The sequence below is a fragment of the Calliopsis andreniformis genome, chromosome 4 (assembly GCF_051401765.1).
Source record: "Calliopsis andreniformis isolate RMS-2024a chromosome 4, iyCalAndr_principal, whole genome shotgun sequence".
Taxonomy (NCBI): domain Eukaryota; kingdom Metazoa; phylum Arthropoda; class Insecta; order Hymenoptera; family Andrenidae; genus Calliopsis; species Calliopsis andreniformis.
Window position 1 is genome coordinate 2,601,843 of NC_135065.1, and position 24,080 is coordinate 2,625,922.

General features: G+C 31.3%; 2 protein-coding genes across 6 annotated transcripts; one reads left to right on the forward strand and one right to left on the reverse strand.

Moving 5' to 3' along the window:
• The first annotated feature begins 8,108 nt into the window (after positions 1–8,108).
• LOC143178614 (lysoplasmalogenase TMEM86A) lies at positions 8,109–17,840 on the forward strand. The gene is made up of 6 exons (XM_076377373.1): positions 8,109–8,310; positions 9,893–10,056; positions 11,468–11,661; positions 11,751–11,866; positions 14,964–15,074; positions 15,144–17,840. Exons 1-6 carry the CDS (start codon positions 8,290–8,292, stop codon positions 15,267–15,269), a joined length of 732 nt encoding a protein of 243 aa, XP_076233488.1. The 5' UTR covers positions 8,109–8,289; the 3' UTR covers positions 15,270–17,840.
• LOC143178613 (intraflagellar transport protein 81 homolog) lies at positions 10,867–23,971 on the reverse strand. Of its 5 annotated transcripts, none has more exons than XR_013001821.1 (14): positions 23,145–23,971; positions 22,880–23,028; positions 22,708–22,819; positions 22,513–22,629; positions 22,371–22,430; positions 22,140–22,292; positions 21,595–21,873; positions 21,218–21,535; positions 21,003–21,153; positions 20,796–20,944; positions 20,641–20,721; positions 20,392–20,555; positions 20,156–20,309; positions 10,867–11,075 (listed from the first exon to the last, which is right to left on the reverse strand). XR_013001821.1 is itself a non-coding variant. In XM_076377369.1 (13 exons), exons 1-13 carry the CDS (start codon positions 23,247–23,249, stop codon positions 20,213–20,215), a joined length of 1,935 nt encoding a protein of 644 aa, XP_076233484.1. In that variant the 5' UTR covers positions 23,250–23,971; the 3' UTR covers positions 18,362–20,212. The 5 variants fall into 5 exon arrangements, 3 of the variants coding, with proteins under 3 accessions (XP_076233484.1, XP_076233487.1, XP_076233485.1); XR_013001820.1 differs by having other exon boundaries at positions 20,129–20,309; XM_076377369.1 differs by lacking the exon at positions 10,867–11,075 and having other exon boundaries at positions 18,362–20,309.
• Between the last annotated feature and the right edge of the window lie 109 nt (positions 23,972–24,080).

Here is a 24,080-nt window from a genome sequence, read left to right on the forward strand (position 1 = left end):
ATGGAATCGACCTAGGAAGGATCAGGATGGTTCAATATGCCGATGATATAGCAATTTTCACATGTAATAACGTCCGCGAGGAAAATGTCAATAATATGGAGACATAGCTGTACTATTGGGAAATTTGAAGAACATCGGACTAGAAATGGCGAGCGAAAAAACTTGAATAGTCAACTTCAATAGAAGGCATAGTAATTACTCGAGAAAGAATATCAAAATAAAGGTGAACGATAGCGTGGTGGAGGAGTCAGATGGCTGTAAATTTTTAGGGATATGTATGGATAAACAGCTGACATACAAAAAACACGTGGAGAATGTGAACCAAAAGAAACGATATCTTGAGATTCATTGGACAAATAAAGAAGGGAGCTGATCCATGTACGATGTTGATCTTGTATAAGGCCCTGGTGAGATCAACATTGGAATATGGAGCTCAAATTTATTGTACGACTCAGGAATGCAATAAACAATCGATAAGAAGAGTGCACAATGCCGGAATAAGAACAGCAATGGGTTATAGAGTATCCACACCGACGAATGTTATGAATACGGAATCGGACGTCATGGATATGGACACGAGAATTGAATTGTTGACTAGTAGATATATGTTAAGGGTGATGGTCAAGAATAGGAAAGATATTGTTGAAGCGGTGAAATCATTGCACGATACCTTGAGGGTATATGGCAGATCGATGAACCTGGAGTTGGTTAAAGCGTTCATTGATATTGAAAAAATTAAAAACAGCACATACCTGGAAAATGACGTTGGCATGGAAGAAGAACTCTTCATACAACAAAACAGGGAAGCAGAGAACGATAATTGGATAAATGAAACCATCGACACTGAAACAGGCAAATTGAAAAACCGGGCGAATGTTGATGGAGTATCGCTTATTGGAGAAATCCTTAACAAGTTTTGGAACTCAGAAGAGAGGGTAGTGGAAATTTATACAGACGGTTCTAAGAGACCCAATGGTCGTGCCAATGGAGTGGGAATTGTTATAAAATACAATAATAGCTGGGAGGAAACTAGTGTTAGTATAGACGGTAAAGCCACGACCTTTACTACGGAAGCAATTGCCATGTACGAAGTATTGCAGACTGTGCGGCTTAAATATAATACCTATAAATCTGTTATTTTCATCGACTCGGAGAGCGTGTTCAAAAGCTTATTAAACTTTAAATGGATGAGTTCTTTTGTTAAAAGCGGTACATGCCTCAATTGGTGGATAAAGCGTATAATCGAGGTGCTGAGAGAAATAAGAAGCAACGTTAGACTGTGCTGGATTCTGGCGCATAAAGGAATCAGGGACTGAAAAGGCGACACGCTGGCTGGCCAAGGAATACACGGAGCGTGCAGTAGATGAAACTTGGAAGATTTCTCAATGTGATCTCAGAATTTATTTAAGTGAGATTATGGACAGAAGATTCAGAGATAAAATGTTGTCGGAATCCAACTTCAAAGGGAAGAAATACTTTGAGAAATGCGAGGTTAATCCATTCAAGAGAAAATCGTGGTTCGTCAAGATAGATAAATTATAAAGAAGAACGATGACGACTCTAAATAGAATCAGAGCAAACCATTATAATTTGGCAGAATCGTTATATGGGAAAAACATGGTGGACTCCCCTGTATGCGAATGCGGGCGAGACGTGGAAGATATTAACCATGTAGTATCGAAATGTGAGAGATATAACGATGAGAGGACTGGTTTAATTAACAGATTAAGGGAAAAAGGAGTTGAACCTAACTCAGATGTAATTTAAATTATTGAATAGTAAGACCTCGGCAATCTTAAGAATCGTAGGTTCGTTTTTGGTTAAATGTAGTATCAATATTTAAAATTAAAAATAAAAAAATAAAAAGAAGAGATAATATAGGAATAGGTTGGCTAACAATTTAAAAAAAAAGAGAAGAGAGGAAAAAGAGAGATTATTATAATATTGTTATAATATTATTATTATTATCTCTGATATTTTCCAATATTTCCTACTGACACGTTTCACTTACCATGTATCGCCAAGTTGATATTTTAAAAATCTTCCAATGATTGGATTGGTTAAAAGTTAAAAATGGCGACTACTGATATTCATCGACATGAGATATTCGCAGTGGTTCTCATTGATAGGTTGCAGAAACGTGTGCGAATTGTAGACTAGCGCCGCGTACCGATACGGGAAGAACTAAACTTCAGCGCTGTGCATCTGTGCTTGCCCTCTCCTGGTCGTTACACAAACGTATGTGAAATGTATCGAGTGTGCAAAAAGTGATGGGCACCGCTATAGAGGTAAGTGAAAATTTGAGGGATATTCTAGATGTTAAAATAAAATGATGATAAAAAATAACAAAATTGTGTTTAAAGAGATATTCTGGTCTACACGCTCATTTTTTAAGGCTTCATTGGGAATTTTTTTCAGAAATCAGATAAATGGTTTGTATTGAGCTTTCGCGCATATATTTATCAATATTCAAAGTATACAAATTACTTTTTTTTTCGAGTGAAAGTAATTAAAATAATGCGAGTTACGTGTTCTTGTCTATATAACGACCTTCTCAACAGTTCACTAACTGTCCTAGCCTTAGCTGACATGATTCCAGTTACTAGCCATTCTGCTAATTTGAAACAAACACGTAAATAAAGATCTTCATTAGCATGAATTCAGTTATGGCAGGAACTAAAATTTTCAAAAAACTTTAATTGTTTCTAATTTTTTAACATACTAAAGGTAAAAAAAGTGTCTAAAAAATTGGAATTTAAACTTTGAAGCGTCGTCAATTTTTTAAGTTCCAAAATTTTTATTTCATTTCAGTTCACGCCATAGTAATCGGTTCACCTATACTAATGAAGATGCTTATTTACTCATTTTCGTTTATTTCAGATTAGCAGAATGGCCGAATCATGTCAACCAGTGTCGCTGATAGGGATGTTGAAGGACACGTAGCTCGAATAATATTGATTTTTTGGCTTGAAAAAATTAATTTGTATGCTTTAAATATTAGTAAATACATACGCAAAAGCTCAATACAAAATAGTCTACTGATTTCTTAAAAAAAAATTGCCGAAAGACCTTAAAAATGAGAGTCTAGGTCTAAATTAGAATATCCCTTTATGTTTCCGTTTTTCGATTATAAATGTTTAATGAAGGCAGTGACTAGTATAACTATCGATAACTATTTTAGTAGGCATGAATTTAAAAATCTGAAAAAAATAAAAATATTGTTCTATTTGTCCTCTTTACAGACGACTTGTCAAAAATACTATTCTCTATTGACTTTGCTGTACCTGACGGGATTTATTCTACGAATTTTGTTATGTCCGACTTGAAATTTAATCTACTAACTTCGCTGTGTCTGACTTGGCTAGTGCCTGCTGGCAGTAGAATAAATCCCAAGTCAGATGAATTTCACGCATAATTTAGGCGTTTCTGCAACAATCAATAGCCCTGAAACAAAGCCTCAAAGGCATTAGTGTCAGTCTTGATGTTCGTCTTATTTTAACGCATAGAATCACCCCTTATATAAACACGCTGATATAATGAAATCTAACATTTATTTTCAATGTTATAAATACTTTTGTGGAAAGCATAGGAAGTCTTCACCAACTTATAAGTATGCTTTTATTTCTGTAAGCAATAATGATCATTTGTTATACATTCTTACATTCTTAGAACGTTTTCCTAATTTCTGTAGCCAGCTATAAAGGCTACAAGACGACAAAATATTCCTCGTTGTTGTTTCAGTGTAGACACAAAATGCGTCGTCTCAGCACGCTCATTTGTTCGTTTAAACGTGGTCATTTTAAAATCGATTATTGAGAATGATAAGTAAGAACAATGTTAAGTCTCTAAGGCTGTGGCTATACAGAAAGCGGTTAGCGATAAGCGTACATTTTATCTCTACAATTACATACACTGTTTTCCTACTTCTTCCCATAATTCATCTGCAATAACCTTATTTCCATAATCTTTATGATTATCTTGCCACAAAATCGACGCTGAAATCTCTTTACGAAAATTGTTTTTCGTACTCATCGTTATAATTTGTCGTTTGGATACTTACTAAAATAAACATCATTGAAGGTAGAGCGACAACAAATTATCCTCTCTTTGTCACTCAATGCTACCATTTTAACGTCCAATTGCTATATGGCCTATTTCTATTTAATACAAATCTATATAAGTTTTATTTATTTTGTATCTCTTACCCATTCTTTATGTGGCCACGGTTTAGGGTGTAAACTGATAAAAGAACATGCAGTAAGGTCTATACAGGGTGTCCCACGCAACGAAGATAAGCTGTATCTTTGAAACGCTGGTAGATAGAAGAAAACGTCATAATGCAAAATTAAGCATATTCTAATATGCATTTTCATGTATTACTGTATAGAACAAATTCAACTGCACTTATTTTTTATACTGTACTCCATATTTTTAAATGCACTAATCAATAAACTTTTTTCTTCCCTTGGCGAAAGTATTAAGGGATTTACGTCTTAAAACTATTAGTTTAGGAGCTCTTATTACATAAATTATAGTACATATAATATATTACATAGATAGTAAAAAATACGATTTTCTCTTTTTAATTCAAAAAACTTTTTTAACAATTTTTGTTTTTAGATCGAATCACATGTAAAGAAATCTGATTTTATGTGTAAATGAAATTGGCTGTCTCAATATTTAATTGATCTCGATTTGTTTTCTAAAATTTAATTTTTTAAACAATATTATTTTGTCTAATAATTAATTTTGTTTAATGTTCACTTTTTCATAAAAAACGAATTTTTTGAGTTGTATTAATTTCGTTACCGATGTGTGATTCATGTACTTATACATTTCTTTCACGATATTGCAAATCGATTTTTTGTGGTTGATTTTTTAATGAATCGATTTTCCAACTTTTGATCACTGTCGATTTAACAAATTTTATTGATTTCTTCAATAAGAATCGGATCAGATCAGGCGCGGCTATGTAAGTAGAATGAGACGGCAGAATAAGTCTAGTTAGGCACTTTCACGTGTAATTCTTTCAACTATCAATATCTCAAAGGTGAAGCCTTGAATGCAATTTCACCGTTTTTCATTTCTGACTTATTTGAACATGTACCCCTTACCCTTTACTATTTCTAACACCTTTTATCGAACATCCTATATACCTAGATCTTGCTGCACGTTCTTTGCTTCGTCAGTTCACACCTTAGCACTTTCATGCCCGCATGATTGACAAAAATTGTCTTCTCTGTCGCCGGAACTTTTTTCAAAGTGGTTCATTAAAATGTACAAATATAAAACATAAAATTCATTACAACATAATAAACTTAGCTGCTTTTTATTAAATGATACGTGTAAATAAATGTTATTTATCGAGGTTATTAAAAAAAAAACATTAAAATATATTGTAGTTTAAATATAAATCATTTAATATTTCTTTTTGATGGTAGGTAGCAAAACAGTTTTCCAAATGTAACGCAACTGTGCAACTTTTACACATCAAATTTGTGGTTTTTCTCATTTTATGTGAATAGCATACGTGACATCTCCTTCTTTTACGTTTATTAGTTGGAGAAATTGGAATCAATTGGTGGTGATTTAAATTTCCAGAAAGTCTGTGAAGTGGGTCATGATGACGACGAGTCGATGTTGTAGGATTTTCAAAATTCTCTTCGGTGTATGTGTCTTGTATCCAATATCTTGATGTATGCAAAAGGAAGTCACGAAATACCAGAGTTTTACCACAACTTACATTCATATGTTCATATACTCTAAACGTATTGAACAAACTGCAGTTAAAAAGATACAATGTAACTTTTTTAGACCACTTTATTGTCTTTCTATATATGGGATAATAGCTAAGATATTGATCAGCTCGATCCAATCCTTTCATATGCCGATTATAATCAAGAATATATCGAGGCTTTTGAATCGGTCGGCCATTTTTTCTACTCGCTGGTAGTCCTCGATGAAGCCTTATTGTTCCACACACTCGGATTTGTTTCAAAAGTAGTTCTTTTGCGAGTTCAACACTGTTGTACAAACTATTCACGTAGAGATGATGCCATTTTCCAAACGAACGTCTCAATAATTCCATTACTGTGCTTTTTAAAGTTTGTTCAACACCAGAATAAAGTTTGAAACTCGAAATATATCCACTAGCAGAATCGCATAGCATTCGGATCAGGATACCATATTTTGTTACTTTTGATGGATTATAAGTTTCAAAGCTAAGCCTTCCGCGCCACGGGTTCATACCATCGTCAATAGAAATGTTTTGCGGAAGATTGAAATTTTCTTCAAACTTTTTGAAGAAATGGTCTATTAGGTATTGAATTTTGAAGAGTCAGTTAGCATTGTGAGGCATGTTAGCATTGTTTGCAAAGTGAATGAAAGTCAATATTTGTCTGAATCTATTACGGCTCATTGTTTTGGAAAATATTGGAGTCTTTATCAGTGGATTTGTGGACCAGTAATCGTCCATTCTCGGTTTTTTTACAAGTCCCATTATAATTATTAGTGCAAACCACTTTTTAAGCTCTGCGACCGTTACATCGAACCATTTGGCACTTTTTTTTTTGTTCTTTATACTTACCACAATTCTGTGTGTGATATCTGTTTGTTTCCGTGGCAATAAATTCAAACAAATCGTTTCCAATAAACATATCAACAAACTCATCTACCTTACTTTTATTTATTGGAAACACAGTAAGACCCGGAGTGCCTGTAAAAGCTTCACAATTCACAAGTTCATCAAGTTCTGTCCGATCTAAATTCATTTCTTCGTCGCTTTCTTCAGAATCACTCGATAAAGGCCTGATCCGTCGTCTTCTTCGCACTCCAGTAATAATATCTGAATCTACAGATTCTATATCACTTTCGCTTGTCTCTTCTGAATAACAATCGTCGAAATCGTCAGGAACATCAGAGAGCACATCAGCATAATTATCTTCTAAAGTGTTCTCTCCTTCGTAATCCATTATCAGGGAATATTTTCACAACGTTACTAAAGTTATACACCGAACTGCAATGTGACGCTCCGAAAACAAGCAACTGATGCTCTGAAAGGCTTTGCAAATGGCTTTCCAATAACACCACGTTAATGTCATCGGCAAAGAACGACCGGCTTGTCAATGGCACCACGTTGGTGTCACCGAACGTGAAAATGTTAGAGATTTAACATAGAGACATAGACCTTTAGTTGGCAGCTGGCAGTGTTGGATGATTTTATGTTGTACATTTTTTGCAAATTGAAATGAAGAGATATTCTTAACTCACATTTAATTTTACTGCAGTGTTTTATAAAAAGAAACTCAATGTTTATGTGAAATCATAATTAGATCACTAGATAACAATAAAGAAAATTAAATGAATACGTATATGTTTTAGAACACTTGACTGAAGGATTTGCGAGGAACTGTAGGAAATGTACTGAGAAACAAAAGGAAAGTTTTAACATAACAGCAGACTCGTATAATAAGCACCAGCCCGAAAAATGGAATGCTTTTATGGGAAAAAAATAAAGGACATAAAAACAATGAAAAAGAACTTGGAGTAATTAATTGTTTCTGCTTATAATGGACAACTCATAAACGTATTAAAGATTGTATTCATTTCAAATACATAGATATGTAAAAATAACTTGAATTTTAAAATTAGTTTGAATTCCTGTGTACCTATACCTTCATAAATACACACATATAAATTGAATAGCGCAGCTATATGCATCGAGCTTCCCGCCATCTTAATCGATAAGAACGATTATTTAGTTTACAAGTTCCTAAACGTTACATTTTTAAAATTCCAATATATTTTCTTTATTCTACGATGATTATACAGAAACATCATCAAAAAACCTTTATCACTAATAAAATTGCCTTTCTTCAATTGTTTTCCTTTTAAATTACAACATTTAACCTAAATCTTCGCAACCGACTGTAATCCAGTAACACGATTTCATACTAAATGGCGCGAAAGAAAAAGTGAAATGCAGTAATCTCGAAAAAGTTAGCAAACGTATGTTAATTATGAAATGAAATTAAAGAACAGGAGCTAAAGATGTAAGGATAAACTTTGACGTAAAACAAAGACGGTTTATTTTGATTGGTTGGCACCAACGGACATTAAGAAATTGACCAATACGAAGCCACGTCGTTCGCTCTGAACGAAATAATGCAGCGATCGGGGGAGCAACCTACTGTGATAATTCTGTAGCAACTGACAGTGCAGTGGAAAATATCACGTATGCGAGTGCGTATCGTTACTAGGTAAAAAAAAAAAAAAATAATTTAAACGAAAATGTCATCGCCTACACAAGTAGTGAGTAATATTTTTTTTATTGATTTACTTGCTCCCACCGAACATTTCGATCGTCCCCATTGCATTTACCTATTTTCATATCGTTATTACTTGTGTCTTGACAGTTCTCAAACAAATCTATGATTGTGACTTAAGAAAAAAGCTGAACAATGTACTTCTGTCCTAAAACTGTAAAAATAACATACTAAAAATCTGCCTTTCGAACAGCTGTTTTCTTTGTTTTGAATTACTGCTGTCTCTTTTTTCTGTTACACACTTGTCGCAGACTTCCTGTTTTGTTTACGGACTATTAATAATTAATGTTGGCAGTATTGCAAATCACCGTTTTAAGAGTTTGCTCGTGTCAACTACGAAGAAGGGAAAAATTCATTTGTTTCGATTTTTTTTTAAGTTGATATGGCGCATTGTTGTTTCAGTTTAAGCAAAATCTATTCAGTATTAAAGTGGAACTCGTTCCTGTTGTGCACAGCTGAAATCTTATGATTTACCATTTATTGATTGTTAGCATTACAAATTGGATTACCTTTGTTCTAGCTGACAGAACAATTAAAATTCGCTTCGTTGTTGTCATTGAATTCTTGTAATCTCTTAATGATTCATTAATTGACCATTTATTACCACATATGATTAAAGAATTTCATTGAAATGTGTTCTCTTTTGGTGAAAAGAATAAAAACAGTTCTTTACTTTGAACTGCTCTTGCTATATTTCAGGCAAAGTTTTTGACAACTTTACAAATAAATTTTACTCATATTTTACTGTTGCTATACAAAGAGTTTCATGAATTTGTCTTGAAATTTCCTATGACTACTTTACGCTATTCTGTTAAACATTCATAAATATTTTTTGCATTCCATTTACAACTGTTTATACATAGTGTAATATATGCATCTATGGGTATAAATATTTATTAAACTTAATATGTACTTTTTATTTTTAAGTCAGAACAAATATTATGATTGCAAGAAGATATAAAGCAATGATTAATAAAATATATGTACATTCATTATGATAATATACATTTTTATGTCAGACACCTTTTTTTATTGTTTGTATCTTTTATTCAGTTTTTTGCGATGTGGAAAATATTGTGATCTAGACATAAGGTTATCAAAATTGATTTCTTTTGTTCGTGCAGATAAATAATCAGGGTCAATATCAGTGTAATGATAAAAATAAAGAAAAAGTTATACTTTAAACAATCATTTTACTACATATAAATGTTGAAAAAATGTATTAACTAAAATGTTATTTATATCAATATATATACATTTATTTAAAACATTGATTTTACTTCTAAATACCCTTACTAACTATTATTTCATAAGAATATTCTTTCCTTCTAACACCTTTTTACTAAGATTTTCTTGAATCTCATTAAAGTTACCTTTTTATTTATTTTAATTTCATAAAGAAAAAAGAAATTCCATTGTCTCAATAATTAAAAATTCAAATTCAGGTAAGAAATTTGTTATTATACCATATTTGTTGACGTAACCATTATTACTGCCTTAGTGAAGAAGGTGTTAGTCGCGTTTACCACTGATCATTTCATTCCAATCTCTTATTCTCTTTGTTACAGTTAAAAAGTGTTGGTCCAAAGCTAGTACCGTTTTTTAAAAGTGTATCCGTGTATTTTATATTACTGGCCGAACAGCCACCTCTGCTGACGGCGTGTTTCAAGTGTTTGCCCATTATAAGCCTTATCGTCTTTGTTCTTTTACATGGAATTAGTTTATCGCAAGAGTAAGTGCGACAGAATTTTTGCATGCGCCGATCCTTCCGTTTCTGTATTCGTTTCTCCATTATCGATCAATCGGTTGAAAGATCTTGAAAAATTTGGAAAAAATAGAAATTACCAATCTATGATTACTTTAAACAATGATTCATTCATTTTTATATATTGTTTCTACAGCGCATTTTCTTTTGATATGTCTATTAACCCATTAAGGCCCAAAGTTGCATAAACACATCTCACTCGTTACTTTTTTTTTTTAGAGTGAATTTATGTTAATGAATTCTGTTTCTACCTATTATTGTGACGAAAGGGAATTCCAAAGATTAGCGCAATATTTTTATCCTTATTATTTCTCTTTCCTGGTGTAAAGTCTACAAACTTTTGAAAGTTGAAAAAATTGAGTTTTTATAATACTAGAATACACGCTTTTTAATAAGTCGTGGACTTTTTCGGATCTTTATTTAGTGGACGTTTATGTCGTCTTTATTGTTACAAAATGTTTTTCATCTCGGTAAATAATGTATAATAAATACATAGGACGTATTTAGAATGAATTTACGTTTTTTTGATAATATTGTGTTCATGCAATTTCGTGACTTAATGGGTTAAACAGTAACTAATGATACTTTTACGTCAAGAATGACACGTAATCAGTGTCCAGCGAAGAAACAAATTAATCGTATTCATGTTTTAGTAGTCAAGTTATAGGTAGATGATTTTCTGTAAACATTATATGGTTGCATACGATTATTTCCAGCCTGCTTGTTTTCTGTAATGAGACAATTATAAGCATTTAAAGATAATTATAACAATTATAAGTTGCTACGACCTTTATTTCAGTCTTCAATAAGTTTACAGTTTTATTCATTTTCATACAAACATTTTACAAAACATGTGTGCGAAATTGTACGTTGCAATAGTGCCACGTGCCTTCGAGCCAGTTCCGTTGAAATGAGAAAAGAGAATCGATTCGTGCGACCTTGTGACGTTTAACAGTGATTGCTCTCATTTCCTCTTATTCTAACAACTAGAATAAAATTGAACAACTATTACTGCCAAGAATAAGATTTTTTCTGTAGATAATGATAAATTCAAACTATAAAATGACGTTGTTTGGTATACAGCTTTGTTTTTTAAACGAGTTAAATTAAATATCTTTTGTGTATGTATGCATTCAATAATAAGCTTATGGATCATACCACACAAATACAATGTATCTTTGTGTAAAAATTAATTAAAATTTAAAAATAAATGAAATTCAAAATTATATTTTTCAAAAAAATAATTCTAAGAAAAAACACGTTCTTTTATATTTCGAATTTCTTTATGCTCATAAAAACACCAATCTCATAAACTGCATTGTTAGGTAATTAACAAAAGTTTCGTTTCGTTATTAAAACGATGGCCCATCTTTTACAGATATACTTTCTCCAGACGTATATTAACTGGACTGGTATTTAGTTGCATAGGAGATGCATTATTGGTTTGGCCCAGTTGTTTCACTGCTGGAATGTTCATGTTTGGTCTCGCCCAAATAATGTACATCAGTGCATTTGGTTTTATACCGCTTAATATAATGTTAGGTACAATTTTGTACGCGATGTGTTCCTTAGGTGAGGTTTATTTAACCTTAATAATTCTAGTATTGAAGGAAGAAAGTAATTCAAATTTAAAACTTATTTATTATCCCTTTGTATTTTAGTTATATACGCCCTGATGCCTGGTCTGAACGGTATTCTGGTTGTTGGGGTTCCAATTTACACTGTTTTACTCACCACCATGGCATGGAGAGCAATTTCAAGAGTACAATTTTATAAAGTATGTACAACGTTGAAAAGGATTAGAAATTTTAGTTCAGTATTTTATGGTTTTCGAACTTGAAATAGCAGTTGAAAGTAAGCGAAGTGTTTCCATGTTTACAAAGAGGAACATGATACTAAAATTTGATTTCGATAACATGTGCCGAACAGATCGAAACGGGGGGATGTACTCATGTATGTACATATAGTGTCGTCTCCATAAGTGATCATATTTCTATGTGGGAGAGTTGGACATCGCTATCTTTACTAGTCCGTTTTATTCTGCACTGTGACAAGACAAAAGAACGTGAAAGTAGTCTGAAGAGCTAGAAAGAAGTGTCGCGAGACGGCACAAAAACAAGAGACGTCCTACGGTCAAGTTAATATTTTAATGACTAGGGTATTTTTGTGAGAATTAACACCTATGGTTGGCTATTTTTCATGCATCTCTCTAAAAAAGACTGAATATCTCCACACGGTCAATAAAGTTAGAGTAACAAAAGATGAATTGATATGGCCGATCATTAACACATTCTGTGCCAAGCTACTTTTGTGCGATTTGTTCTCCAGGCCGCATAGATCACTGAAGACCCACTCAGTATTTTCATTATGCAGGATAATACTCTCGTTTGAGGACTTAAAGACAGTTTCACCGCGGAAACATCACAGCAGGACTTGTGATCCAAAAGGCCCATAATAAGTACTCTTGTACGTTTCTTAATCGAAAATCGACAGATCGTATACATACACAAATATGGTGTTCTTGCTGCGACGTTTTGTAGCGATACTGTCTTTGAGTCCCCAAACAGGAGGATTATCCTGTATTTATTAAATAAATTATGTTTCATGGTATCAAGAAGTATTTCATGACTTTAGTTCTTATTACAGTTAAAATACAGAATTGCCTGAAAGTTAGTTCTAGCGTGAGTCATCAGTGATTCAATTGGTACAAAACCTGTTAAGAGATTTCGAGCAGGAGTTTTGAAGTAGGCAAAATTTTCGGAAAAATTTTGTTGAATCGTGTGCTAACGCTTTGAGGGGTGACACTGATTGATGCAACCGTGCTGAAATATCCCTATTACTGGGCTTGTTAACTGGGAAGCTCTTAATGATAGCACTATTCTAACTCTATGTAACTGTTGATATTATAGGGTACTGACCCACACCGACTAAAGGCTCCACCTTCTTACCCCTAACTGTGTCATATTTACGACCGAATCAATAGTTTTCCGAGGTCTGACTCTTCTTCTCAATACATGTATCAACCTCATACGGAACGCGTTAACATTTTACATACCGAAAGCCTATTAATAGGCTTATGATAGGATTTACTGATGGATACAGTGCTAAGCATGGCTTATTCCGCTTTAACCAATTGGACCCGTATTAGTTTTGCTACACTTCTTTCTAGCTCTGTGCAATACTGTGTCTTGCTGCGGTACTCGGGACGGTAAAATAGCAAAAGAAGTACTTTACAGGTTCCACGTGTTCCTATCTCTATTGTTTTGCCTTTGAATTAGTAACGAATCCCTAATCTCTTACGTACACACTCGAATATCAAAACAAAGGAATACGTTGACGTATCAGATGTCAGGAAAGATGAGTCGTAGAAAAGAGATTCTGCTATAAGGTGATTCGCCAGTGAACTCAAAAAGGCAGTGCCACTATCTAAATACTGTGGCAATAACACCATGCCCATGTTTGTAGCTATAAAGCAAAATGACCTATGTTACATTTTCACAAAAAATTCTATTTAAGGCTTTAATTGAGACTTTGAATATAGAATCTATATTTGCAGAAAGAAGAAAAGGCACCACAGAAATTTTTTACTTAAAAATAAGAGTACAAGGAGACACAAATCTGTAAGACAAGATTGAAGTTGAAAATTTTAAACGTAAATATTTCGAAAACAAAAATATGTGACTTAGGACTTAGGTCATTTTTCCTTATAACAACAAATATACATATGTATGTAATCTGTTAATAAACTTTCATTTGCTCTTCACGTATATTCGCACACAGTTACTTCCTCTGGGCAACAGTAGCCACTTAACCAGTGAAGACCTTTCAACAGATCTTGTGTATACAGAATCAGAATTATCACCACGATGTTTAACGGCGATATTGCTTTGAGTTCACTGGCGAGAAAATCATCCTGTATAAACAAACACGCATTCCTTCCGATTGTCAATTTATCAGCAATTCACAATAGATGACAGTGACATCCCCACTTTCTCGTCTGCTCGTAGCTTTTTCCCATGTACATATATGTAAGACTATGTGTAAGGCTGGACATCGAAACTGCTCGCTGAAGCCAAGATAAAAGGGTGGAGATATATGGAATGTATATAGCTCCATTTTTTTTATATTCCTTGAAGCGTAAAGCGCAAGCATCAGAAAGGTGACGAAAAAAGACAGAGATATATATCTGTACTCTGATGTTGGCTTCATTGGCCTCTTGTTGGAAGTATACTTAGTGCCCCGTATAGTCTTGTATATATGTTCTTTCCTCACTGTAGTATGAAAGAAAAAAGCGCTAAATAGACTACTCGATTCAATATTTGATTACAATCGGTTCCGAAATTCGAACACTTACGGAGACAAAACTGTATGTTTTAATCCATGGTACGATACATGGTTTCTATCCAAATAAGGGGTTTCCCATTAAGAGACTTTATTTAAAATTTCGTTGAAAATTTCTTGTTTGAAAATCCGACACGAGATGCAGAATTTGCTATTTTTACTTTTTAATGCCCCTAATGTTATTCTGGTCTTTTACGGTTTCTTTGTTCTCGGATATTCTTTGATTCTGACCCGAGCCAAATCTATCACTTAGTCAACTTGTGAAGACCTACGGGTGTGGTAGCGATTTTGAGTTAAATTGAGGACATTTAAACCATTCAGTCTGTTAGTGCGCATAGTATTACTGTTACAATAAAAGAATCCTTATAGACGCAATCATCTAAGTTTTACACTTTCTAAAAGTGTAAAAAATAACATTCCTATATACTAATCTATATAGTATTATTTAGTAATTCGATTAAATATACTTGTTTGTATATTTCTTAATAATTTGATATTTTGTACATTCACTCAACAATTTGTTTTCTCATCAGGAGTTATGGACATGGACTAAATTGTGCAGTTGCATTGGAAGTATATGTTTCCTTATATCTGATACTCTACTTGGGTTTCATTATTTTCATACACCATTGCCTTATTCAGAGGTATAATGATGATACAGATTTCAGTTGCTAAAATGAAATTTTGAATAATCTCTTAAATTGGTTTTTTAGGTTTCTATAATGCTGACATATTATGCTGCTCAGTTGGGTATAGCATTGAGTGCTGTAGGATCTAAAACCAATAATCACAGCAACGTTAGTAATAATAAGAATGAAGAAATTTCTGTAAAGGATTAAGAGAAATTTGTCTTCTACTTATAGACTGTAAATATTAACTATAAGATCTGTTTTATACTGCTTAAAATAATTAGACGATTCTGGGAATTAAATCACAAATCTGGTATTAGAAATAAAAACCTGCTATTATAGCTCATACAGGGTATTCAACAGTAGGTGTTTATAAGAGATGATTCTAGATGCAAAACTAAAACGAAAATCAAGAATGTTAAAAGTGTGATTGAAGCTTCGCTTCTGAATTATTAAGTTTTGGAAAAAGGTCTAAAATGAGCATAAATCCATGTGTCACAGCGATATTCTGTTGATGACACAATTCAAAAACGAAGTCTTCAACGAAATTTCGTAGTACTTAATTTTCATTTTATTTTGATGTGTAGAATTAATCATAAAATTTTCTGAACACTTGTTGCAGGATACTCTGTATTCACATTATTAGTTATTTCATCTAAAGAGTCAAATATTCTAATTATTTGAAGCAGTATAGTACATTGGAGACCACATACATTAGTGTTCTATAATCATTTCCATATAGGTACAATGCACCAGATGAAATGATATATGGAAATTGTAAAACTAAAATCATAACACTGCCACTTTCCTAAGGCAAGACTTGTTATCTTACTATTTGGTATCCAATAATTCATTGCAGGTGATACTTATTGCATTATATCTTGTACAAGTAGTATGTTGTAGAAATAATATGTTGTACAAGTAAAATCTTTTAAAATGAAAACAAACCACAGGTAATTTAAATGTGGAGTATGACAAATGCTATGCAATAGTATTCCATTACGAATCAAGATATTTTGCAGTTATAAAATTTTTCTTCACTTCCATTATTATACATTTACTCAACGATGTTTATCAGTGTTGAGATCATATTGTTTTCTTTGCTCGTTTCTTTTATCATTGAATTTCAGTGAACATAACGTGTGAATATATACAGTATTTTTATGCATTTTCAAATAGTAATAGGGAAATACAAATTTTCTCTTCTATTAATACGAATGAACCTTTGAAATTGCTACCAAGCATTCTAGTTATATTTTAGGTTCTCTGTCACAAAATACATTATGAACCAACTTGTATTTTTTGTATAATAATGTAAGAAATATTAACCCTTAAGTGTCTTCGCGGGGTAGTTACTATCCCATTCACGTAAGTCTAAATGGCGAGGATACTTAAGGGTTAAATTAGCACAATGGTAAAGAAAATTCAGAGTAGTACAATAAACACATTCGCGCTAGCTCATTTGCAACCGAGTGTTACAAAAACTCACCCGATACGAATGTGTTAATAGAATCATAAAAGAAATCAAGGTACTTGTGTTTCGTTAAATTGTTGAAACTAAAAGTCTGCCAAAAAGTGATTGAAACTAGATTAGTTCCTGTTGTATCTTATACATATGATTCTGGGACCACAGACTTCTACTGAACTGGTCCCTCAACAAGTGATTCTATTTACCATTTCAGGTAGTTTACGACTCTGAATTTTCACTACCGCCGACTTGTAAGCAAATACTTCAGATTGAATGTTAGTTGAATAACATGTAAAACATCTAGGAGTTCAATGCTGTTTGTTCGTATTAAGACATGTTAGGAAGGAAAAATATTAAAGAATTTTATATAAATTCTTCTTAGTGTAGTTTCGACAACAAAGAACATTTATTTATATTAGACTAGTATATTATTTTACTATTATATTTACTGATGATTGTATAGATATATAGATAATAGAAATGTATTTATTCTACTGTGTACTTTGTACCATGATATTCACCAAATGTGAAGCAAACTCGAAGATAAATATAAAATTATTTTTTTGATGAAACTATTTTTTGTATAGGCTTAAAGAAAACGTATAGTTTTCTTTTGAAATGTGATGTATTTTGTATTTTAGAATCTATTTGATTGTAGTAATTATAGGTGACTTGTAATTCATCTCGACTCGTGTAGATCTCAATGACATATCATATAATTGAATTAATTTTTCTGAACTGTATAATCATTCTAATTTCGTTACTACGATTGTTTAGAGTTGAATAAAAATTAACTTATAATACAAAATATTTAATTAAGGAAACCCAAAACCGAGCTATACATTCAATTATTGAATTTCATGATCCATTATGTTTCAAACCACTGAAGTTATTTCAATTTAATTTTAATAAATTCTGAATAGAATTATTTCTTGTACCATAGAACAGTTTTTTAAGTCTTATGGCAACCATGTTTTTCACTCCTAATTTTGAGGACAGTTTTCACCTCTTTAAGAAAGATGGATAAAAACTGATAAAATATAAGTGCTAAATAAATTGCAATATTGGGTTTAAAAACCCACCAGAAAAGAAGTTAAAGGATTTAGCAGAATATTTAAGTAGTACTGAATAATCGTTTTTATTTTCCAAATATAGACATTATTTTCCAAATATTCAGTAATTTCATATAATTCACTACAAAGTACTTCTTTTTGAAATATTGCAAAAATGGGCCAAAATGAATGAAAAATAAAATTTTATAGAAATGATATTTTCTGAAAAGCGACTCTATCTTAAGTAATAATAAAAGTTTGTTAAATTACGTGGAAAAATATATATTATCAAAATTGACAAAAAAAAAAAAAGACTTTTTGCTGATTTTTGGGTTCTCTTAGTATTAAATAATCAATCATTTTCTCGTTTTAATTAAATTTTTACACATTACCCTTACAATTGTTTATTTTTGTTTACAAACAAAACTACTTTATTCAGCTCTACAGTACATTTAATGTAAGTAGATATAATTAGTTCCAATATTTTAACTTTCTTACAATGTAAATAGAATGTGTATAGAAGAGATTTAAGAAGACGATTAAGTAGTACCAAATCGTACCAAACTGGTGTTGTCTGAAAAAGGCACAGGTAGGACAATGTGTCCGAAATATTTAATCTACCATAAATAAAATTTGTTTATTCTTTATCATAAATAAAAAAAAATGAAAACTATTAAAAATTTTGTTAATTGTACTTTATCATTATAATCAACTGTGAAAAGGCTGACATAAGAACTCTACACTATATACAGGTGCAGTACGTTACTGATTCCTGAAATACGTTTAGAATAAATTCATTTAAAAAATTACAAATCATTCATGAATATGTGACATAAAATGTACTAAAAGTTATTCTCTCAATTTTATTTATTAATTTAAACGAATTTGTTAGTAATTAAAATTAAAAAAAAAAAACTTTACTGTAAATATTCATTTAAGTGACTACAAATAAAAATAACATATTTTATAAATGTGACTAATATAATTTAATTCCTAAGTTGAAACGAATTGATTAAATAAATATCTAAAGTAATTTGTACATTACTAAATTATTATTATTTTAATTTAATTCTATTTAATTTAATTCTTTGTACATATACAAAGTGTCCTGTAACTCATGGTACAATTGAAAAGGAGATGATCAATGAGAAACATTTTCAACAATTGCTAAAATAATAAAATTTGTCATGTATGAACGTTTTATCTATTTCATTGTATGTTGACTATTGCAAATGGACAATCCAATGCTAACATTGCCTGTTAACTGATATCTGTTCAAATTAGCTAATAGGCTATGGTAACAAGTATACATATTTTTGAAATTTTGAAATTTGTTTCAAGACAAAAGAAAAGTTTGAGATTACTTCTAATTTCTAATATTCACAGCCAGGGTCACTAGGCCACATGGGCCACATGAGTGTTAAAAATACTGATCTGTATACACAGGATGTTTCTAACAGTATGGGACATTTTTGGAGGGTAGATTCTAGACACAAAGCCAATGAAAAAAGTTCATGTGCACACATGTCTGGAAACGTTTAATTTTTTTAGTTGTACCCCATTTTTTATTGCATACGGCGCGATACTTTCTTTAAAACTCATCACTGTGTACCACTCATTCAAGGGGTCACAATATCCTTGGGCTTAATAGGACTTTGAAGAAGACAGCATACCATACAAATAAGAAATGGGCCAGCATTTTACGTAATATAAAATAGCATGTAACTAGAGAACTATGCGTCTTCGGACATATGCACATTTGAACTTTTTTCATTGCCTTTGTATTTAGAACTTATTCTTCAAAAGTGTCTCACGTTCTACTTATTTTTTATAAGACTTAAGCCAACATTTTACACAACAAAAAATAGCGTATAATTAAAAAACTAAGCATTTTGGGACATATGTTCATATGAACTTTTTTCATTGTCTATATATGTAGAACCTATCCTCCAAAAATGTTCAACATGTTTGGAAACACCTTGTATATACTAGATACAGTATGTAGTTTTTGAGCAGAGGACAGCTTTATGATTACTTCGGCCGGGTTATTTTTGAGCATGTACAATGCTCACCACCTGAATAGATACTGTTCAACTTTGGAGAAAAGCAATATCTACCGCTAATATTTTACTTTATTTTGCATTAAAACAAGATGCAAAATGTTCAAAATTATTCAGATGCAAAAAATTCAATTTTACATTTTTCTGTAATTACTGCCTTTCTCTATAGTTAGACAAAATAGACGGAACCAAGATTTTCCATCATAGCTTCCTCATTTAGCTACATAGCTTGTAGATGAAATTTCTCAATAATCTGTAATTCGTGCCTCGCATTTTTTATCAGATACTACAAATGATATGCAGAATAAACATACTGCGAATTAGAAAACCTTAGCATTATCTACTTCAGTCAGACAATGTTTATGATTCGTTTTCAAAAATGGTGTGGTTTAAATGGTCACGATTATAAGCTGCATTTTATATTCAGTATGAAAATCACTTTAGGTTAATTTAATTTGATTGTCCCTCAAGCGCAGACTTTTTACTCACGTAGTTTTGTAGGCATCAGCAACTCACTTGTAATTACAGTGTTATATAAATTATAGGACATTCATCTACTATTTCATATGTATACTATTGAAGAACCAAGGTCTCTACGCCTCCTCGTCGAACTACAATATCATTTGACTGCTTACTTTCCTCTGCACACTTTATCTTGTATTTAAACACCCTATAATAAAATTTATAATAAAAAGAATGTAAATTTAATACTCACAAAGATGTATTTTCAAAGTATTTTAAAAGTAACGTACAATAAAATATCACTCCATATCTGTGTTTGCTTTTCTTTTGTTGTAGCTGTTTCTTTTAACTCTTCTTTTTCTAATGCCAAATTTTTAATATCGACTTCTTTTGATTGAATAGCAGACTTTAATTCATCTTTTATCCCCTTCCCAGGATTAGAAATAGTAGGATCCTATATTAATAAATTGAAGTTATATACATATGCAAAAACTGAATTGAAAATAAGTGACGTTGACATTAAAATGAAAGAAAGAAACCTCTATATCACGTCTTATTCTTTCTTCTGTAGTCTTCATCTTACTTGTCAGTTTCTCCAACCTTTCTTTTTCTTTAATAACCTTTAGCACATAAACCATAATGAAATATTTGTATTATAAATTTAATTAATGACAAATATTAAAAGGCTTATTACCTTTTCTATTTTCGCTTTTATGTCATCTAATTCTGATTGTAAATTACTGATTGAAGCACTCATAGTTGATTCAATATCATTGTGAGCTTTTTCAGTTACTTCGTGCTGGTGCTCAAATTCACTTACTTTTTCTTTTATTTTTTGGACTTCTACAACAGATTTAAATTATTCAGTATTCATATATCAGAGCTAACTCTTAATTTATACCATTTATAAGTGGAATCAACTTCGCTCGGAAAACAGAAATATCTCTAGATAACTGAAGATTTGCTGAAGACACATTTTCTTCTGTGAAATTATCTGGAACTTTATTTCTTACAGTTTCCAATATTTCCTTTGTCTGATTACATTGATTAAGCTAAAGAAAATAGCATTGGTAATTATGACTGAGTAATATAAAAAAATTTGATTGAAGAACATACCTGATTTTCTAAAATAACAGTTGTTCGATAAAGCACACTATTTTCTGCAATAAGCCATGCTAATTCGCTCTTACAATGCTTATAAAATGTATTTCTAGTTTTTAGACGGTTTACATATTTTTTTAATTCCTCTCTGTTAGGTGCATTGTTTTCTACAATTAACTTTGATATTTCTCGTTTTTCTTCCAATTTTGCTTGTAACTCTTGAAAAGAATTTTCTGTTTTCTGCAATCGTTCCAGTAAATTCTTTTTAATATTCGCTACAGCAGCTGCTTGCTGTCTATACGGTTCCATTTTACCGGTACTACTTTTTGAAATCTAGAATAAGTTTAGTAGTTACAAATGAAGACAAATGAATTAAACTGATTCAAATTCACCTTGAGCTCTATTAAATCTTGAATTTCCTTAGCTATTGAATCTAGTTTATTTCTTAATGTCGTTATTTGATCTGGAGACAAATATGAATAATGTTTAACTGCAATTAATGCCTTCATGCGATTTCTTTTTTCATTTAACTCAGCTGGTAATTTTTCATTTTTAACTATTGTCTGGACCATTATCATCTCTGCAAGTTGTTGTAATAATGTTTGTGCAGTAAGTTCATTCTCGTCTTTCTTTAAAATTTGTAATTCTCGTTCCAGTCTTTGAAGAGAAACCTAAGACATTTAGATTTAATCTAATTATTAAAGCTTTCACAATTGTAGTCACTTTAATATTTTCTATTTTGCTTATGTATGTTGGTACCACTGACTAACTCCAAAGAACAAAAGGTGATTTCCCATGTCAAAATAAATGTAATTTTGTTAATTTCTAATTTCTGTGCATAAGTTACTGTTTTATAAATAAAGTCATAATTCCTTCTTATTGAATTTTGAATTTTTAAGTACGTATCTTTGATAAATACAAAATTTCTATAGAATACCTGTAATTTTGATATAATTTCTTTTTCCTGTTCTTCTTGCAATGCAAGGTCACGTTCCTTATCTCTTTCTGCACGTAATGCTTTTGCAGCTTCTAACAAATGTATCCCTGCCTCTGCTTTTGCTTTCATTTTTTCAATACGTATAGTCACAGCCTATCAAAATAATTTGGATATTAGATTTATATGCAATAATAAATTTGTTGGCATTTACATAATAATATATTTTCATACTTCTTTCTCCTTCTCCATAGTTTTTAAATCTGCAGTAAGTTCACTGGTATCTTCAAAAGTCTAAGTTCATACCACAATATAAATATTAATGATGAAAAACAAAGCCAATGATATGTAAACAATAGAAAGTCTCATTTTATACCTTTTTCCCCATTTCTCTTTCTTTATGAAGAGTTTTGAAACGATCAATCAAAGCTGTATATTGTTCATATAAAGAAGATATATCAGGATCATTTAAATACTCTGTAGGAACCTCCACCTGAATAAATAATCGAGTACAATAATCGAGTCACTCACTATACTTTTAAAAGAACAAAAGATACACGTAGAATTATACCTTTACTAAGAAGCGAGATAAATAGATTCTCTTTTGTACTACATCTATATGAGACAAAAGCCATGTTAAGATTGGATAAATTGTATTAGGGTCTCCTCTAATTAAACCTTGTCTAAAATAAATTAAACAAGTTTATATAATTAAAGAAAATAAAAAGTAAGTTGAATTTTACCTAAAACTTGCAGGATCTGTTTGTGGCTGATAATTAAGCACACGAAGAATGGATAGAATGTATATAGCAGTCTCTTCGAGAGTTTCATTTTTTGTATCGATATTAATGTCATTTTGGTCTTGTATTTTAATCAGTACATCTTTCAATACCTAAATAAAATAGTTGAAAATACAAAAATTCTAAACCAAATACTATATATATAAAATTTTAATTAAAAAACAAAAGAAACAGAATTAAATTATTACACTTATTGTGTGATGCTTACTTGTAACAGTTCTTCTGGGCTCAAAGAATTGAAATAAATTATATTGTAATTACGCCCCAATAATTTATTCACCTCTGTAATAATGAATTTGATATTTTCCCTCATTCTTGTAGCTAATACCTTCTTTTTGAAGTAAAATAAAACTAGAATAATATAAATTCACTGTTTCTCATATGTTACGTCTATGTTGTCATGTCTGTTGCTTGGCAACAATACTCTGTATCTGTACATGTTAAATTTTTCCCTTTTTAAAGTAATAAATTTCGTGTGTAGTATACAAAAAGCCCACGCGAGCAATTTCCACGACGACCTTTTGGTCAAAATTTATAGCTAATTGAATTAAGTGGGCGATCCATTACTGAAGCATCTAAAGGTCATTTAATTTCAAACTCCGTCTAATTGTTCAACGCATCTTATACATGCCAATTATCGATTTTTCGATAGTTTGTATTCTTCTTTAATTACAATCATCACAGAAGTTATTTCTAAGCGATAGGGTATTCAAATCGTACATTAAATTTTTATAAAATAATTACTACATATTGCTAAATAATTTTTTCTATTATAATAAATAAATGCAATTTGAACATAATAAATTACTTTTACATATGAAAAATAAAACAAATTAGTTTCTGCATTAAATGCTCTACATATGTAATGCTTTTACAGTGAACAAAAGCTGGTTGAAATTATACATATAGTATAAGAAAGTTGTTTAAGATATTTCAACAAATACAATTAATACGCATTTCTTCACTGTATCTTATTAAATATATCTTTGAAACTTAACGTACGATTTCCGAATTATAAAATTGCGCGTCTTTTATACGCTCGAGCGCGAAAATTTTATTTCACATGTGAAAGTTCAATTTTCTTTCTCGGTAAATAAACAACTTTAATATGAAAACGTATTTGATTCAAAAAAACTTATTTCTA

Coding starts and splice junctions, on each gene's coding strand:
- LOC143178614 (XM_076377373.1), top strand. CDS start 8,290: ATGTCATCGCCTACACAAGTA. Junction 11,662..11,750: donor GTACGCGATGTGTTCCTTAG/GTGAGGTTTATT, acceptor TTTGTATTTTAG/TTATATACGCCCTGATGCCT. Junction 15,075..15,143: donor CACCATTGCCTTATTCAGAG/GTATAATGATGA, acceptor TTGGTTTTTTAG/GTTTCTATAATGCTGACATA.
- LOC143178613 (XM_076377369.1), bottom strand. CDS start 23,249: ATGAGGGAAAATATCAAATTCATTATTACAGAGGTGAATAAATTATTG. Junction 21,154..21,217: donor CTGTTATTTTAGAAAATCAG/GTATGTTCTTCA, acceptor TATTTTCTTTAG/CTTAATCAATGTAATCAGAC. Junction 20,556..20,640: donor GAATAAGACGTGATATAGAG/GTTTCTTTCTTT, acceptor TTATTAATATAG/GATCCTACTATTTCTAATCC.